This window comes from Bos indicus, chromosome 8 (genome assembly GCF_029378745.1).
Source record: "Bos indicus isolate NIAB-ARS_2022 breed Sahiwal x Tharparkar chromosome 8, NIAB-ARS_B.indTharparkar_mat_pri_1.0, whole genome shotgun sequence".
Lineage (NCBI taxonomy): Eukaryota > Metazoa > Chordata > Mammalia > Artiodactyla > Bovidae > Bos > Bos indicus.
Window position 1 is genome coordinate 61,346,415 of NC_091767.1, and position 18,982 is coordinate 61,365,396.

At 33.7% G+C, this 18,982-nt stretch overlaps 1 protein-coding gene across 3 annotated transcripts in view; it reads left to right on the forward strand.

Moving 5' to 3' along the window:
- The window catches only part of ZCCHC7 (zinc finger CCHC-type containing 7), a 257,902-nt gene that overhangs the window by 223,268 nt on the left and 15,652 nt on the right, over window positions 1-18,982 (forward strand). For all 3 annotated transcript variants that reach the window (XM_070794773.1, XM_019966215.2, XM_070794774.1), the window contains one exon: window positions 717-752. In XM_070794773.1, the coding sequence (XP_070650874.1) occupies window positions 717-752 (36 nt within the window). The remainder of the gene's footprint in view (window positions 1-716; window positions 753-18,982) is intronic.

Genomic DNA, 18,982 nt, shown 5'->3' on the forward strand with positions numbered 1-18,982 from the left:
CCATAAGGAAGTATCTCCTAACTGGTTTTTGTTGCTGTTGCTTTTGCTTGTTTTGGTTTTGTTGTTACCTATTCTGGCTTCAGTAAATCATTCTTTTACAAAATTATTGTGGTTTTATTGGGTTTTTAAAGTTATATCTCTATAAATGTAACAGTGGAGAAGACTTGACTTTTATGGGAAAAGTCAAGATTCTTAAAGCTGTCTTTTGTTTTGCTTTTTTAGTTCTTTTTTATGTATTTCATAGAGTATAGCAAATGATTAGGTAAAACATCAGAAATTTATAACTACAGTGAAGTCTTCTTAAAAGTAGTTGCTATTAAATTGTTTTCTATCATACTACCAGGGTTCAAAATGTTCTTTTAAAAGGTGTACTTGGTGAGTCTTATTGATTTTTGAACACTGCTGTTCATTTATCAGTTTAACTGAGTTATGGCTCTTAATCACATCTTAGTGCCCAAAACTTCTAACCTGAAAAGAAAAAAAGAGAGAGAAAACTTTGTTACTGGCTTTCTGACAATGGCAGGGAGTGTGTTAAACCAGTGTAAAATTCAATTAAACTGTCTAGCCAGGTTTTTGAAGCTGAAATGCAGACCCTTTCTGTTAAGCTTCTTATTTTCCTGTGACCGACACCGGTGGATGCTGGGTTATGCCAAAACCAACAGGCTGTAAAGTACCTTGTTTCATGCTCGCAGCTGATCAATATTTTTATTTTCCAGGCTTGCCCAGAAATCTGGAGGCAGTATCACCTAACGGTGAGTAGAAACACCTTTTTTATTTTCCCCAAGACCTAGCCTATTTACCCTTCTCTGAACTGTTGACCATAAAATATAGACAAGCATCTTCTACTGGAAGATAATAAAAATCTGAAGCATTTTTGCACTGAGAAAGCAATAATATACTTTTTCTCTTCTCCCCTGCCCACTACTCTGTCCTTTATTTTCCAGTTCTTGAAAGATTTTCATTGTTTTTTATTACTCACATCATTTAATGATTACATCATGGTATTTCTCAGTTTTCCTAGATAACATTCATTAAAGGGGAAAAGTATGCTAGGAGCAAAAAAGAACAGTAGTAATTCAGCAATCCAGTGTCTTTAAAATGTTGTATTATCTATAGTCCACAAGCATACTATCCACACTATGTTCCATTATAATTTTTCTGGCTTTACTGAAAGCTTTACACATTATGTTTTAGTGAAGCTAGAAAAAACTTAATGTATCTTTCACATAGAACAATTCAGCTGTCATATCCTTAAGCCCTTCTTGACTTACTCAAAATGTATAAATATCTTCTTTATACCATTCAAATTATTTAATTCTTTGGTTTCCTTTTACTATGATTTTAGGCCAAGTAGAAGCAGAAAACATAGTCTGCTGAGGAATCAAATTGACTAAAGCTCAATAATATGAGTCAGTTTATTTTTAATATTTAGCTTAAATAATTTCAGTAATTCACCATAGACCCACTAGTCATTTCTTTTAATATATTAAATATGTTGTGCTGAGCAAGAAACAACAATAAAAATTACTCTTGTACTTATACAGTTATGCAGTATATTTAAAAGCAGTTCTTTAAAGTTTAACTTAATGAAAAAAGTTTTTTGTTTGTAGGAGAACATAGTAAAATAGAAACGGTAAAGTTTTTACAAAGCATGTCTTCTTTCTGCTCTCCCCTTAAGAAGTAAAAACAAACCAATAAGTCGACTCAGACTATCAGTGTGCCTGTTACAAGCCCCAGAAGTACAGCAGGTGGTTTGTTTTCACATTCTGTTGTCACTGTTTACTTTGTTCAAAGATTCTTGGTAGAAAGCTGTAATTCCTCTACTATCCTCGATCCCAAATTGGGTTTTGTTAAAATTCTTTAGTGTTATCCCCTACTCAAAAATAAATAAATACACACACATGTGAGTGAGCACACACACACACACATACACACACATTACACATATTGTTACAGATATAATGCATATGAATACATTATGTTTGTGTATAGGTAGCAGTTTTTTTTATCCTAACACACTATGGTGAAATTCTTAGCCTAAACTTAACTGGAATCGAGTCATGTATTATACTTTTCACTCTTTGGAACTGTATAGCAAGTTTTTCATCAGCATTTTTATTAAGTAATAGCCTAATGTATATGACATTGCATTAATTTTCTGTTTTCCTGTAAGTTAGAGAATTCCAATCATGAAAACTTGAAGTGTAGGAAATACCATTTTAAAACTATTCTTTTCATTATTTGCACCTGTATTTTTTTTTGTATAACTATCATAGAAGGATAAAAATCAGTGTTTGGTATAACAGATATTTTAAGGTTTGTTTAATATTGTAGCTTTTGAAAAACATAAATTATAAAAGGAATAGTTAGGAAAAAGTAAAAACAAAAGGAATTTGCCTTTGGAGAAATTACAGTCTATTCTATCTGTAGGTTTAACAAAATCATTTTGAAAAGTTTGTCTTAAATCTGGGATCATGATTAATTTTTCAAAATAATATTGAAATAACTATCACAATTCTAAATTATCAAGTTTCAAATAATAAGTAATTAAGTGTTAGTTTCCTGTGCAAGCATAAATGCAAAACAAGTATATTTATAATCGTGTACATCAATCCAGCTAAACTAATTATGCATATAGGCAATATCCTAATGTGTGCAATTAAGCAATATTTAATCTTGAATAAAAGCAAGATACATGATGATTTTAGTCATCTTCAGCTCTTTTACTAGGCGATGGACTGCCATCTATTGACTCATGGTAGCCCTCACACATGAATGTGGCATCAATCAGGGCAGTGACCAACTAATGAAGCCCAGGTTAGAACTGCTATTGTATAGTCATTTAAACTAATCTTCTTAAAATTGGATATTTCTACACATAATCATTGATTAATTTCTTTTACTAACCAAAATATGCCCATTTCTTATTCAGAATGAACTATGCTTTCTTTTTTGAAGGAAGAAGTGGATTTGTATATCTGGTTTAGAAATGTTTACATTTGAGAAGCTTTTGATTGCATTTATCTGAGTGCCAGTCAGTGAGGATAGAAGGACATTTACACAATCTAAAGTTTAACTACTACAATTTAAGATCTATCCAGGAATCACTTTCTTTAAAAAAAAAAAATCTGTAGGTTAAACATAGTTTTATTTCTCAAACACACAGGAAAGATGGTAGAGTTGACTGGTTTAAATGAGCCTGTGAAATCAAATCAGAAATTCCTTAAAACATTCTGAAATAAGAAAATTAAAGAAGTATTCACTGTTTTCAGTAATTTCATGAGAGGTCAAATAAAGTCTCCTTTATAACTTATATCTGAATAATAGCTTTTTAACCAGACTTGACTAGACTCACTATACTAATAAAGAAAAAAGAAATAAGACCATCATCCTAAAGGGTGCATCCTAATAAAACTCTGGCACTACATATATTTATATATATCCATGTTATAGCAAATGTTTGGCCATGTCATTTTTCTTTATATATTTATTTAGTGGCTATAAAATTATATCATATAATTTAATGACTTTAGATTGTCAATTTGTAGATCTGCATGGGAAAAAGAATAATATATGATTTTTATTTAGCATTTAAATAATTTTTCTGAATAGTTTGTGTATTTACCTCCTTCAAAAAATGTTTAGAAAGTTTTTTAAATCTTCAATAATATAGCACTGTTCTTGTATTTTAATTTCTGTAATATTTTCAGATTTTGGTAAAGCCTAACTTTGAATATTCTTTTTCATCTTTCAGATAACTCATTCTAGATTTAAAAAATTTCCCTCTTTAACTATTCAAGAAGGAAAGTCCCTTCCCCCATCCCCTGTCATTTCTAGTCTCATTTATATTAAAAATCCCAGGCCAAAATGGCCACCAACAGAGTTTTACAACCAACAGAATTTTTAACTAGTAGAGGCTATAATTTGACATGTTTTAGACATTTTGTTAATCTTGTTTTTAATCTACTTACTTTAAAAAGTAACCAGGAGTTTGCTATTTGGGGGACAGATGTATTAAGAACCAAAAAGGACAATACATCTTTTATGTTTAATTTTGTGCTTGGATTTCTTTGTGTGCATTGTTAAAATGTGTTACAACCTACTACCTTTTATTTTAACTAAAAGTTTAAACAGGAAGCAAATGTGACCTTTTTGAAAGAATCAGGTTTTGAGTGTTTCTTTATATAAAATGTTTGAAATACCTAGAACTCAAAAAGCAAAATACTTGCTCTCAGGGACATGAACAGAAAGGAATAGCTTCCCTGTCTTCCTTTCTAGTTTAGGAAAGGCTTGTGACCTGCATTTACTAGTAATTAATAGTAGTCTTACCTGAACTAATTGAATGCCAGAGTGTATCTTATGGACCATCACTAACGATATCATTTCATCTTGCCACTTAGTTTTCTCTCCTTACTTGAAAACATCAATTTAGAAATGCGTTCTTTGGATTTTCACAGTATGGAAATGGGAGTTTGAATGTTACTCTCTAAAACATTCTCTGCCATACATTGAATAGGCAACCCTAAATGCCAACAGATTCAAATTTAACTTTAGAACTGTGTTTTATAGTCCAGAAGGAAGGACCAAGAAAGTGGAATTTCATTATGAGGCAACAGCTATACAAAGGCATTTATCCTGGAATTGTGATATCAGTTAGGGTGGGTGACAGTTTTCTACCTGGCTCATATTAAAATGGAATATATTTTAATTAACTTAAAATGTGAAAAAAAATGAAGAGTTAAAAGAGCTTCAAAAAGTCAGCCTCAAGCCAAAACCTTTTCTTTTCATGGACAAAAATCTCTCCCTCTTTTTCTCTTTCTCTCTCTTCATTGACTATATATTGGGAATCCTAAATCTCCTAATGAGAGCTTCTTGGCTACATAAACAGAACTGCAAAACCCACAAGAACCCCATCCACACAGCGGATATCAAGTGCTAGGACTTTGATTTTTCTTCCATGTATGTGTGTCTATGGAAATAGAACTGGTTACATACTGTGTTTTAAAATGTCAGATACTTCCAAACAGAGTGAGAACTCAGCCTCACTCTATTTTAGAATTATTTAAGTCACCTTTTTCTTCATACTTTTTTTTTGAAGACTGGCATACAAATTATCACAAACTAAGACTTTATAAATTCATTTTGGAGGCCCTTATTTTGGTCTTTCAGTTCACTTTGCCAGCTTCCTTAAGAACTGGAAATACTCTTGTGTAAATTGTAGGGCTTTTTCCTCTGTGTCTTGAATCACTATGGTTAAGTGTTGTTATTAAGATATTACATCTCTGTAAAATTTTTCAGAGTTTTAGTTTTTATTAAAATGCCCTTAATACTAGAACACTACCATAAATGTGAATGTACTATGCTCTGAGGATTCAGATTGTACATGACTGTTTTGTAGTACCTCAGGGCCATCTTTCCATAGTAGTACTAGAAAATAAATCATGCTGCTTTCTGTTTCAGGTTACTTTGGTGTCTGAATAAAAAGAGTTTTCTGAATAAGCATTGATGACTTATTTTCTAATATTCCATTTTGATAGCAGAGATAGAAAATATATTTATACAGTGACCAAAATTTTTAAAGATTTTTTTCAAATGGAAAATTTATGTGAGTACTTTAATATTTACTTAAAGCACTCACCTTGTTCTTAAAGAATTTAGTGTCACCATTTTGCTAATAATTTTTTAGTGCAATCTAACCATGTTTTGAATTTAGTATAAAAGATAAATACTACATTTAAAGAGTAGGTCAACTGATTTTTTTCACTAGCATGTTGGACCACATTTGCTAGAACTTATCATTGGAAGCAATTGGAAAATGCAATTTCAAAGCAAATGAAACCTGGAATTATCAATCTCAATAAATGAGATTCATTTAAAAATAAATACAATTTGCCAAATCATCAAAAAGCAATTTTCGAAAGCTTCTGTAATAGGAAGGGGGAAAAAGGTGAATGTTGTGAATTATAAATGCATATGTTATTTTTACTCTCACAGTGTTTCCTCAGACCTCTAGACATTGTATATACACAAACTTATTTTTGAATTTGAATAGCATAAATTATTTAGATTTGAATATAGTTTATTTCTATTTATTAAAGCACATGAGAGAGCCTTCATATTTTTATTTTGTCGAAGGAATATTGAGGTGTCATCTCCTTCAGTGAGAATGCCCAACTTACTTGATTTCCAGTATTTAATGCAAAAATTAGTTTGTTTTAAATGGGGAATCAATATGGCATATTTTGAGTAGTTGTTTTAATATATTTAAATAATATCAAGTGCTTTATGAAAATATTCTAATGTAGATTTAAATGTTTCAGAAGAAATGAGAAGTATGCAGCATTCACACAATCTAGAAAAGATTCTTTATAAATATTTTGTCCAGGAAACAGCTGTGTTTTTGTCATTTTCTAAGTATCTTTAATGTCCTAATCACCCATTATTGTGATTTCTGGTTTTTTTAGGTAGTGCATGTTGCTAATAATAAACTAATTGAATCTTAAGCTCTATTATAAACTTCCTTTCTTCAACTGACAAAAAAAATTCCTGTGCTGTTTGTATGCCCCTTAGTGGCTGGGAGCAAAGTCTATTACATATAAGACATATATTTACTATATGGGCTTCAAATTTTACTTCCATTTTAGAATTTTAAAGAAATACCTGTTGCGGTTTATATTTTCTTACCTGTTAATAAATGTTTCTCCTAAAGATTATAGAAACATGGAAAATTACATTTGGGCTTTTTGCTACTCTTTTTTTCTTTTCCATAGTGTGTTCACCTTTATACTTAGAAAGGAATTATAGTTAGTCGTTATAGGGGCAATTTCTTCTTGATACTTAAATTTTGTTACAATTAAATCTCAATTTCTAAGTATTTATAATTTTAGCATGTACAACATTTTAAAAATATTTTCTTTCTTCTCCTTAAAAAACATTCATCATTCATATAATCCCAAAGAAAACTACATTGTGTTTTCCTTTGAAGCTCTACACTTTGAAATATTGTTCCAAATATGACAAAAGTTAATGTAAGCAGAGAGCCTGAGAATTTTCAAGATTCATGAAGTTTAATACTGCACAATAATACCTAGCTGTATAATAAATTAGAATTTAAAAATCTGAAATGTTGAATGCTTATTTTTTGTCAGGTTAAATACACGTTAAGAGTATAGAATTATTAGGTAGGACAATTTTAGCATATTCGAGTGATTGTTATTCATATGTGCTTTGAACACGTGGTTCATGCATTCCTTAAATATATTCCAGGTGATTGAGCTTGTCATGATCTTCTCTGGACATTTCAATGCAAGAATAAAAGTATACTGGACCAGTGATATTTGTAGTAAGCATTCCTTTTAGTAGTTGTGCATGTGAATGACATGGTAGATTACAGTAATTCCTAACAGGTCTTAAGTATATAGGAATTGATTATTCACAATCATCATCAACTATAACCTTTAAAGGTTTCGTTCAGTCATTTGACTAATCTTCAGGAAAAGGCTCCTGAAAGAACCCCTTGACTTATTGACATGAATAATCTCTCTCAATTAGTGTTATATTTTCTGTTATGATATAAAATACAGTTGTAAACTTAGGTTGAATTAAGTTTCATATTTTAAAAGCAAAATCTCTTAAATTACTATAAGTTAATGAATTGCTGATAAACCCAGATTTTAGACTTGGAATTCATTTGCCATTTGATCCCCAGATACCAGAAAGTCATGAGAGTTACATTTTTGTACATTTGCAGATATTTTCTTCTAGCTGTTTTGAGTTCAGCATTGGTCCTCCAAGACCAACAACTCTGGTTTTTTAGAAATATCTAAACTATTAAATGAAGAAAAATGCTACATGTTTAGAGGACAGTTGAACAAAAATATTTTTTAAATATCTTTTGAATTAAAATAGATCTCCCCCTTAATTGGTATACCAATACACTACTAGATCACATTTGAAAAATAAGAATTATTCACTAAGAATGTTCAGAAATCCATATTAGCTTTGTAAAAAGGATTCATTGTATAAATCAATTGTTAATAAAGCTATCCCAGTATTTTAATTCCTCTTTTCCAAAACTCATACAGAATTAACTCTTAAATAGATTTTAAGGTCACCTTTATAATTTTGTAGTATATGGATGTCTATAAATACCAGTTTTACATAAGTATTGTTCCTTTACATGTATTTGTGGATTATCCCACATTTCTTTTCAGTTAAGGGAACTAAATTTTGGATTGTTCCTTAACTATATTTATACAATAAAATCTTAATTCCCTCCTCCTTAAATCACTCACATTTCATTTATTTGTCTTTATATCATATTCCTTCTCACATATTAAAGTCTTTAGAAAAATGTGCTGTAAAATTGGGGTGAAAGGGCAGGCTTATTTCTGAGGAAATTACTAGGAAATGTTTTAATCATAATATGGAGGAAAGAATGCCAGCTTTGGGATCAGACTGTGGTTTAAATTATAACTTTCATTTACTAGCTGTGCAAACCTAGTTAAAATATTTCCCTTTTGAGATCCTCAGTTTCTTCATCTGAAAAATGGGTATAAAGCCTTCTAGGGTTGTTGTAAGTATGCTGTGAAATAATAAATGTAAAGTACTTGGCACAGTACCTAACACACAGCCTATGTTTAACACTCTGTGAGCTCCAGTACAGCCATCCCACAGATGACTCACTCCTGTAGAGATAAAACACTGGACTAGTATCCCAAACTCAGATTATGTATTTTAAAGTCTTCTATTTGCCTAAGATGAGATCCATAATGACCCTTTTCATGTCTGTCTCCTAAAAATGTTTCCTCCTTAGAGCTGTTGAAATGAAATCCCCATAAGCAGTGTCTTTTCTTAAAATTATTTACTTCAGTTTTCATTTTCTAGTTATTTATGCTCATCTTCTTTCTAGAAATATAGGTAACTTTTAATTAAATATAGCAAACAAGTTATTTTCTTAATTTGATTTGCCTAAAAATCATTATAAAGACTTTTTAAAAGTAGATCACAAACATATTTACTCCCTCTCTTAGTGAAAATGATGATATAGAATGTGTACCATTACAAAGATAAAATGATATCATTTTGAAAAAAGCACATTGTTAATAAATGTATAATTCTTAAGTGGTAACTTCAGTGTCATCTGAATATAGTTATCTCTTATAAGCAATTATAATACTTTCCACCAAAGCTAGAGAGTTTATGTTTATCAGATTAAAAAAATGAAGCAAAATAGCATATCAATTTTTTGCCCTTCAGGTAAAACTGTTTCCTGTGCCTTCATATAACTGATGCCAGAAACCAGCCTGATTTCACAAAACATTGAGTTATAAGAGCTTGATCAGTTGTTCTGAAGACTCCCACCCATATTCTCATCTAGGTCCAGCAGAAAGGACAACAAAACATTAAACACTTCCTCAATGGATGTGATTGATAGTCTTTCAAAGAGCATTCCTATTCCATATTCTTTATTTTAGGACAAGCAGGAGCTAAGGTGGAGCATATTGTAAAAGCATTACTTCCCCCCCTTTAAGCAGGTACTTACTGCTGTGGAATTCTCTACCTTTGTGGCTGGTGGCTAAGAGTATTTCAGTAGGATAAGCATGGGTGGGCTATCAGCAGGGGAAGAAGTATGTGTTGTAAGTCATGTGAAGTTATGACAAAAATGAGAATCTCGGGGCTTATTTGGATCCCCTGTGTATTAGCTAATAAATATAATAAAGCTATGGTTCTATTATTCTACAGTTTTTCAGTGGGATAGTTTATGTGCAATTATATGCAAAATATATAGGCAGATTTGAATATGTTAAGCACTGCATGTGGTTGTAAGATGTATATTAATGTGGTTTCTGTGTTTTATAGTCTACCCCAGTAAACATTCACATAAAATATCAATGGCTTCACACATGTATGTGTTCTTCTCTTTCCCTTCCCCCCACATCCTGTCTCCACGCCCTCCTCATCCCTCCACCCTTCATCAAAGCTTGTGGTCCTTTTCCATCCGTGTACTAAAAGGTTCTTTGTAAACCAGGCCATTTGTCCATCATTGTTTGGGGTCCAAACAGTGGTAAGATACCCTGTCACCGATCCCGAGTGCTATGAATGGCAGCTCCTCTCCGGACAATTGGCGGAGGGGCCGAGAAATATTCCTGAGAGGATTATTTAACCTTTCAATTTAGAGGGCACAAAGCCTAGCTGATTAATGAACTTTCTGATGGGCGCCGATAAGCGGATCTATTTCTTTATTTCCGCTAAAAGTGATTCCTTCTCCTGTCCATATTACTATAATCTTAAACATAAAATGTGGCAAATAGATTAAAAAACAGCACTAAAGAGTTTATCTGGCTGGCAAACTGAAGGAGCTAAATTAAAATTGGTAATGACAGCAGTGGCTCAGCCTCATATATGGTTTTTAAATGCACTGTGTATTTTGAAGAGACTTATTCTCCAGCACGACTGGTAATGACTGCTTTTGGTGCACAGTCTGGGGCTGGCTTCTGTTATCCCCACCCCACCCCACCCCCCACCCCCCCCAAAAAAATGAGTTGTGTTATCTGGATGGCTGCAGACACATACGCATCCCCCTTTCTCACTGCATGGGCAGACAAGGTCGATAGCATTACAAGGTATTTGTGGCAGTGCTTGTTTCAGTTTTCAGAGCTGCCAGTTTCCAGGCGGATTTGAATTACAAAAGAAGAAGCTGGCATGAAAATTGAAAGGTTTTATCGGCTGGTCTGAAGCCTCATAGCACATTGCTTATTTATGCAGTCCATTTGCACCAGGAAATATAAAAAGGAAATACATTTTTAAAATAAGGCCATAAAGACCCAGATATGTTTAAGATGGCAAATAAAATATAGATACCTATAATATCTTTCCAGGAAACGATTTTCACTTAATGTTGCACATTACTTCAGAAGAGCATTTATGTTGCTGTCATAAATTTGTGCGTTTGTGTCACTATGTAGGTAGTCTCTGGGGATTAAGAAAGAAGCCTTTGCTAACTTACTTTAAAATTAAAATAGACGGAGGGATAGCTCTGCAGTTTGAGAGCTACATTGGAAATATTTAAATAGGGTGGTAAATTAAACTTAAACTAACATTTTTGCATTCCATGTAAAATTAGCTATGGCCCAGTGAATAAATGCCACTACCTTTGGAGAAAATTGGGATGCTTTTTAAGCCATGAAGATTTGGAGCATTCAGAGGGTAAATTAATGTGATCCTTACTGTCTTGCATATGTTCATTGTTCTCTGCTTACTGAGGTTTTCTTTTTTGTTGTTGGTTTTTTGGGGGGGAGGTCAAGTAGGGTTAGAATGTCATTTACAAAAGGAAAAACCATAAATTAATCAATTTAATAGCTCCTTATAAAACTTATGCTTAATTCATTTTAGTCTTCAAATATATTGTCTGTTAGATTTTGCCTAACACTTAACATTGTGAATATATTATCTGGTTGGGAGTTATACCAACTGTTTACCTCTATCCTTATTACTGTAGTGTAGTTTTGACTTGAAAAAGATACAGTCATGTAATCCCTTACACTGTAGGCTACATAAAATAAAGATATAAGTATACAAACATACAGTACTTCAAGGACTTGAATACTTAATGGTCTTGCCACACTGGTTATTTGCAGCCTTCAACCCATTGGCTTATAAAACTTAAGAGTGTCCAAAAGAGGGGTAGGGAGGAAGTTATGTGTACATAGGAAATTTCAAATCAAATTTCAAATCAGAATAAAGCAACATACTTTATTTGCTGCAGTTCAAATGAACACTGTTTTAGAATTCATCTTCCAATAAAGCAAATTGCTCTATTACTCTCCGCTTAACCATGAGAGATGCAATTTTTTTTTTTTTTTGCAATTTTCTTTTTTACCAGTGTCTGGTACCTTTCTCATGTTTTCATGACCTGGACTAATTACTTCATGTAGTTTTTTTTTAACAGAGAAAATATCAAAAGCATACACGTCTGCTGCATGCTAATGATGTGCTGTACATTTTTTCATGAATTTTCATAAGGATTTTTTCTACGTAGCATGTGTGGCTTAATGATGTAATCACCCGATAGACTAGAAAATGCTCCAAAGGAGACGTTACGGTCTGTTGTGTACATAATACATGTTTCAAAAATCTGCCTAATTAAGGAATTACTCGATGGATTGGGAGTCTGTTGGGTACATGACATAGTTTTTTTAACACATAGAAAATACAGGTATGTCATTATATATGATGCTTTTAATGGAATTTTTAGGATATAAGGGAAATTAATGGCAATGTCTGCTGGAATACAATTGAATTCTTTTTTTTTCACTGAGGAAAAACAAAGCTTAAAAATCTTCGGAAGCTTTGTTTTAAAATGAGACTTTGTTCCCAAATCTCTCACAGGGAAGTAATACAATGAATATTTGTCAGAAATGGAAGGTTTTGTTCAAACCGTGGGTGGAGTAGGCCTGGAGTTCAGGTTGCTAGGTGTGAGGGCCCACTCCAGAAAACCACTGAAAACGGAGAACAAGATACTAGCCTTTATAGGATAAGCATTTTTGCCTTTTCACAGACCCAGCTTTGGTTCAGTTCACTGCAAAACTATTTGCCCAACTTTAAAGTTTCTTTCTTTGATTCTTTTAGGCACCAGCTGTGATTTTCCTTGAATATGTACCAGTTACTTTTCTGTTGGCATTTATTTTGTGAACAACACCAAAGGAAAGGGAAGGCATCCATTCTTTCCCTGACGACTTTTCATAAAACTAAATAAAATACTTAGAATACTATATCTGATTCTAGAGTTGGTAGTAAAAATAATATATTTACATTGGAGAAGTATGTTTTAAATTCAAATTTTTGTTCTGTCCAAATGTGAAATTCATGACATTAGGTCACTTCAACTAGGGACTTTGACTATGTGGGCAAGGTTTTGGATTGTTGGAACATTTTCTTGACAAATCCTATTTGATTACTTGGGTTGGATATTTTAAAATACATGAATATAGGAAGGAGGCTTGAGCTGTTTATTAAAAGAATAAATTAATTGGAAATATTTTTGAAAGAATAAGGTAGTTCTCAAGCATGAAAAGCATAATTGATTTGAGAGATGTGTATACAGATGTTCAGGAGGACTGAAGCTAAGCTCAGTGCTTTACTCAGTGTTACATTTGGTCATGAATACATTTAACTTCAAGCACTTAATGTATTTGCTTTTTAATCTATATTCATATAACAAATTATATTAATAAAAACATAGTCTAATCTTTAAGCATATGTATGATTATAAAAATAAGTCTATTTTGCATTCACAGGAGTAGAAAATTCCCTTTAATTAATGAAATTGATTGCAGATCCTATATAGTAATGAGCTTCAACTAGATACAAGCCCTCATTGGATCAAAGTCAGTCTAGATAAGGGCAGCCCAAGGTCACAGAGGGAGATCCCCAGCAGGTTCATTTGCATAAAAAATTACTGTTAGAAATAGGACACTGAGGCAGCTCTGGCGTTTTGATCTCTTGGCCTTTGTCATGGAGATTCCTGGTAGTGAAGGGAGTAAGGCCAGTGTCCCAGATAATGATTAACTGTTTTAATGGCATTCATTCATTCATTCCGCACTAACTACTCATGCAGAAAAAAGGGTTATGTAAAATGACATTAGAAGAAAATCATTTGTAATCGTTGCATCGGGCTGCACTTTGAGGAGACATTAGGAGTAAATCCGTGGCGTGGTAGGCTTACGCTTTATCTTCTGATATTTACTGAGTTTACTGGTGCATGAAAAGCTTTTAGCAAGAATAGCAGATGGGATGGACCTTTCATAGGTAATGCTATCTACCAGGTTATTACTTCTATATATTGATGGTAAAGTAATCTCCAAGATATCACCCTACAAATAAAGATTATTTAAATGTCTGTAACCAAAAAACAAAAACAAACAAAACTGCTTTCATAAATAGTTCATTTGGTTATCCAGTGGGTCAGTCTTTAGGTAAATCTTTTAACTTTAAAAAAAGTTCTAGAAAACTACATTCATTCCCTTGCATTTAACTTTTTGTCTGCAGTACAGACATGTATGACAGAACTTTGAACTCAGAGCTAATCAGTTGACACATTCTGCTTTAAATTGGACCTTTACCGTTAATTAAAAATAAAGACATGCTCCAAGGCAGAAGTATTGAGTCACAGATTTCTATTTCTAACACTTTAAAGAGCTGTAAGATTTTTGTTAGGTCATAGTATGAAAACTTGTCCACTGGAAATCATTATTGAGTTTTCAGTACTGTATTTTCTAATACAGAAATGTTCTCTAATTAGGTAAGATCTAGGCTGATTTCATTCCTATTAAGTCCTAGTACATGATAGCAGCAGATAGCATTTGTCATGTCATTTACTAATTAATTATTGCGAAAGTTTGAATTTCCATAGCACGATATAAATACTGTTGCTATTTTTATTATAATAATGGAAGTTTTTAACTAGTGATATTATTCAGATGAATGAACATTCAGTGTTTGCACTTCATCTGGGGCATAAATGAACAGTGGGACTAAATATGAAACTTTTTGAATGAGATTACTTTCAAAATAAAATAAGTGTCAACATTAAACATGGTTTCAAAATCATGATTAGAAGGATCTCTCTGTTCCTGGTACTATGACTGATTCCTATTCTCTTTGTATTACTAATTCCTTCCTGGTTCTGCCAGAGTACATCACTCACCCTCAAGGTGAAGTATGAGAACTTACGAAGCTGTATTAATTTTTTCAGCCTTTTTAATATATCAAAGCATAATTTTATGAGTTCTCCCTTAATGACACAAAAAAATTAATGTTATTTCCCAAAGTATCCAGACTATTAAAAATAACTAAAATGTATTGGATACTTACATGGTCCTTGCACTTTATATATGCATTGCTGCTGCTGCTGCTAAGTCGCTTCAGTCGTGTCCGAATCTGTGCGACCCCAGAGGGCAGCCCACCAGTCTCCCCCTCCCTGGGATTCTCCAGGCAAGAACACTGGAGTGGGTTGCCATTTCCTTCTCCAACGCCTGAAAGTGAAAAGTGAAAGTGAAGTCGTCAGTCTTGTCCGATTCTTTGCGACCCCATGGACTGCAGCCTACCAGGCTCCTCCATCCATGGGATTTTCCAGGCAAGAGTACTGGAGTGGGGTGCCATTGCCTTCTCCGTATATATGCATTATCTGATTATCAATTTATTAATACTTAGTGAACTCCTACTATACACCTAGGCCTATTCCAGGAGTGAGGGTACAACACTGAACAAAAAAACAGACAACATCCCTGCAAGTTAGGGGATAGGCAAACCAAATAAGTAAACAGTACAGGTGTCAGATGTAGTGAGTACCTTGGAGTTTAAAAAAAAAAAAGTGAAACAGGATAGGGAACACCAATTGCAGGGAGCTAGCAGTGTTAAATAGGGTGGTCAGGAGGACCTTACTAAGAAAATAACATCTGAGCCAAGACTTGAAGGAGGCAAAGGAGCTTAATTAACCATGCTTATCTGGGGGAAGAGTGCTGCAGACAGACAGAGCAACATTGGTACTCTTTGCAATTTCCTCAAACTTAAGCAATAAAGTAAACTCAGAGAAATTCCATTAAGCTTTTGCTGTGTATCCTCAATCAGTAGCAGAGTTTCAGTATTCATGTCTACTTTAAATACTTTTATTGGCTGGATAATTCATGGTCACTTTCTAAAATTTTGGAGGCTGTAACATCTACTCATTCACCAGGTATTTATTGAGCATGTGCTGTGTTCTAGGTGAGATGTTGGGAGACTTTTTTTTGTCAAGAGCCAGATAGTAAATATTTTAGCTTTGTAGGCCTGTCACTGGTCTCTTACAGTGTGAAAAGCAGCCTGGCTGTGTTCCAATAAAACTTTACTTAGGGACATTGAGTTTTGAATTGTGTATAATTTTCACACCTTACAAAATATTTAATTAAAAAATAAAAAAAGAGGACATGATACATGAAAAAAAAAGATTTTTAAACTGTTAATTTTTTCTATTCTAAAAATGTGTTTTTTATTACAGACCTCTGTCCTAAAATGGATTTAATATTATCCCTTTCTAATATTTTATTTCTTTCAAAACTTCACTGAAGTATAATTAAATTTCAGTAACCATCACATATTTATAAAGTGTACAGTTTGATCAGTTTGGATATATGTATACAAATCTGAGAGGCCATCAAAATGTATTATTTATTTAATAATGCATTTAATAAATGTATTATTATTTTTGGCTGTACCATGCAGCATGGGAGATCTTCATTCCCCAACCAGGGATCAAACCCGTGTCCCCTGCAGTGGAAGCACTCCCAGTGGTTTAAAAGTGCCAGACAGTTTTAAAATGTTAAAATCATTCTTGGGCCATACACAACAGGCAGTGAGCCGGATTTGGCCTGCCAGCCATGGTTTGCCAACACTTACTCTAGAATCTTGGCATAGGGATGCAGAGTGGACTAGATGAAGATGTCTGTCCTTAGCACCTCGCACTCTAGGAATGGGGAGGCAGATAATAATGAAAAACCAGTTTAGTATATTAAAGGGTGACATAGGAAAAGGGGATCCAGAGCACTGTGGCCTCTACAGAGGAAGTGACAGGAATGAACCACTGATGAGTTGTGTTGTAGTGTGACTTTCTTTGTGTTCTGTACTCCCAGGGAGAAGCCAGAAGTACTGTGAGGGGTACAGGTGCCCCTGCATATGAGGAAGTCCCTGCTTGTATCCATACCAGTCAAGTCAAGTTCCAATGTCTGGATATACTTGCTAATTTGGTTCTCATCAACTCCCCTCATAATTACTTCCTTATCCTTTTGCATAGGATTTGAACCAATGGAACCTTTACTCAGTGAAATAAATATAAGTGAGAGTATTTTCCTTCTCATGAATGAATCTAGAAATCTTGGCTCAGAGATAAATTGTCATGTATCTACACAGACACAGAGAAACTTTTAAACATAGATAAGTTTTCCAGAGAACATTTATTATTTGGGGGATGGATTATGCTATCATTGGTTATAGTTTGTGCTAACAGTCACCAGTTAGCTGTTGAGTACCTACCATTAGCTTCACACTAGCTTCCCGTGCCACTTAAATCCAATGCTTTTCACCCTCATTTATGATCTGGTCCCTTTTCACCTCTAGAACCTCCTTTTCTCCCAATTTTCCTTCATCTATCACACTTCCAAGTTATAGATAGTTTTCAGATACTCAAATATAGCAAGCTTATGCTCACCTCAGGACTTTGCACTACCTATTCCCATGCCTTATGCCTAAAATGCTATTTCCCCAGTCATCACATAGTTGGTGGGGTTATTATGAGAAATGACGTTCGCAGTATGAGGTCCCCCATACTCAATCTGAGTCACCACCAATGACTTATTTACATAACATTTTAATTGCCTATATACCATTTATTATTATCTAATACTGTCCGTGAATGTGTATTCTTGGTTTTATCTGTCTTTCACCACTGGAGATGCGAGTAGCAATTTTTGTCTTGCTCACTGCTCTATTAGCTACTCTTTAAAAAAAAAAATTATTTATTTTAATTGGAGGCTAATTACTTTACAGTATTGTGCTGGTTTTTGCCATACATTGACATGAATCAGCATGGGTGTACATGTATCCCCCATCCCGAAACCCCCTCCCACCTCCCTCCCTATCCCATGCCTCTGGGTTGTCCCAGTGCACCAGCCTTGAGTGCCCTGTTTAATGCATCAAACTTGGACTGGTGATCTGTTTCACATATGGTAATATACATGTTTCAGTGCTATTCTCTCAAATCATCCCACCCTTGCCTTCTCCCACAGAGTCCAAAAGTCTGTTCTTGATATCTGTGTCTTTTTTGCTGTCTCGCATATGGGGTCATCATTGCCATCTTTCTAAATTCCATATATATGCATTAATATACTATGGTGTTTTTCTTTCTGACTTACTTTACTCTGTATAATAGGCTCCAGTTTCATCCACCTCATTAGAACTGATTCAAACGTGTTCTTTTTAATAGCTGAGTAATAATCCATTGTGTGTATGTACCACAACTTTCTTATCCATTCAGATGCTGATGCACATCTAGGTTGCTTCCATAGCCTAGCTATTGTGAACAGTGCTGTGATGAACATTGGGGTACACATGTCTCTTTCAATTCTGATTTCCTCAGTGTGTATGCCCAACAGTGGGATTGCTAGGTCATATTGGCAGTTCTATTTCCAGTTTTTTAAGGAATCTCCACACTGTTCTCCATAGTGGCTGTACTAGTTTGGATTCCCACCAACAAGTGTAAGAGGGTTCCCTTTTCTCCACACCCTCTCTAGCATTTTTGTTTGTAGACTTTTTGATAGCAGCCATTCTGACCGGCATGAGATGGTACCTCATTGTGGTTTTGATTTTAATTTCTCTGATAACAAGTGATGTTGAGCATTTTTTCATGTGTTTGTTAGCCATCTATATGTCTTCTTGGAGAAATGTCTGTTTAGTTCTTTGGTCCATTTTTTGATTGGGTCATTTATTTTTCTAATATTGAGCTACATGAACTGTTTTATTTTTTGAGATTAATTCTTTGTCAGTTGCTTCATTTGCTATTATCTTCTCCAGACTCTGAAGGCTGTCTTTTCACCTTGCTTGTAGTTTCCTTCGTTGTGCAAAAGCTTTTAAGTTTAATTAGATCCCATTTGTTTATTTTTGTTTTTATTTCCATTACTCTGGGAGGTGGGTCATAGAGGATCTTGCTTGTGATTTATGTCAGAGAATGTTTTGCCTGCATTTTCCTCTAGGAGTTTTATAGTTTCTGGTCTTACATTTAGATCTTTAATCGATTTCAAGTTTATTTTTGTGTATGGTGTTAGAAAGTGTTCTAGTTTCATTCTTTTATAGGTGGTTGACCAGTTTTCCCAGCACCATTTGTTAAAGAGATTGTCTTTTTTCCATTGTATATTTTTGCCTCCTTTGTCAAAGATAAGATGTCCATAGATGT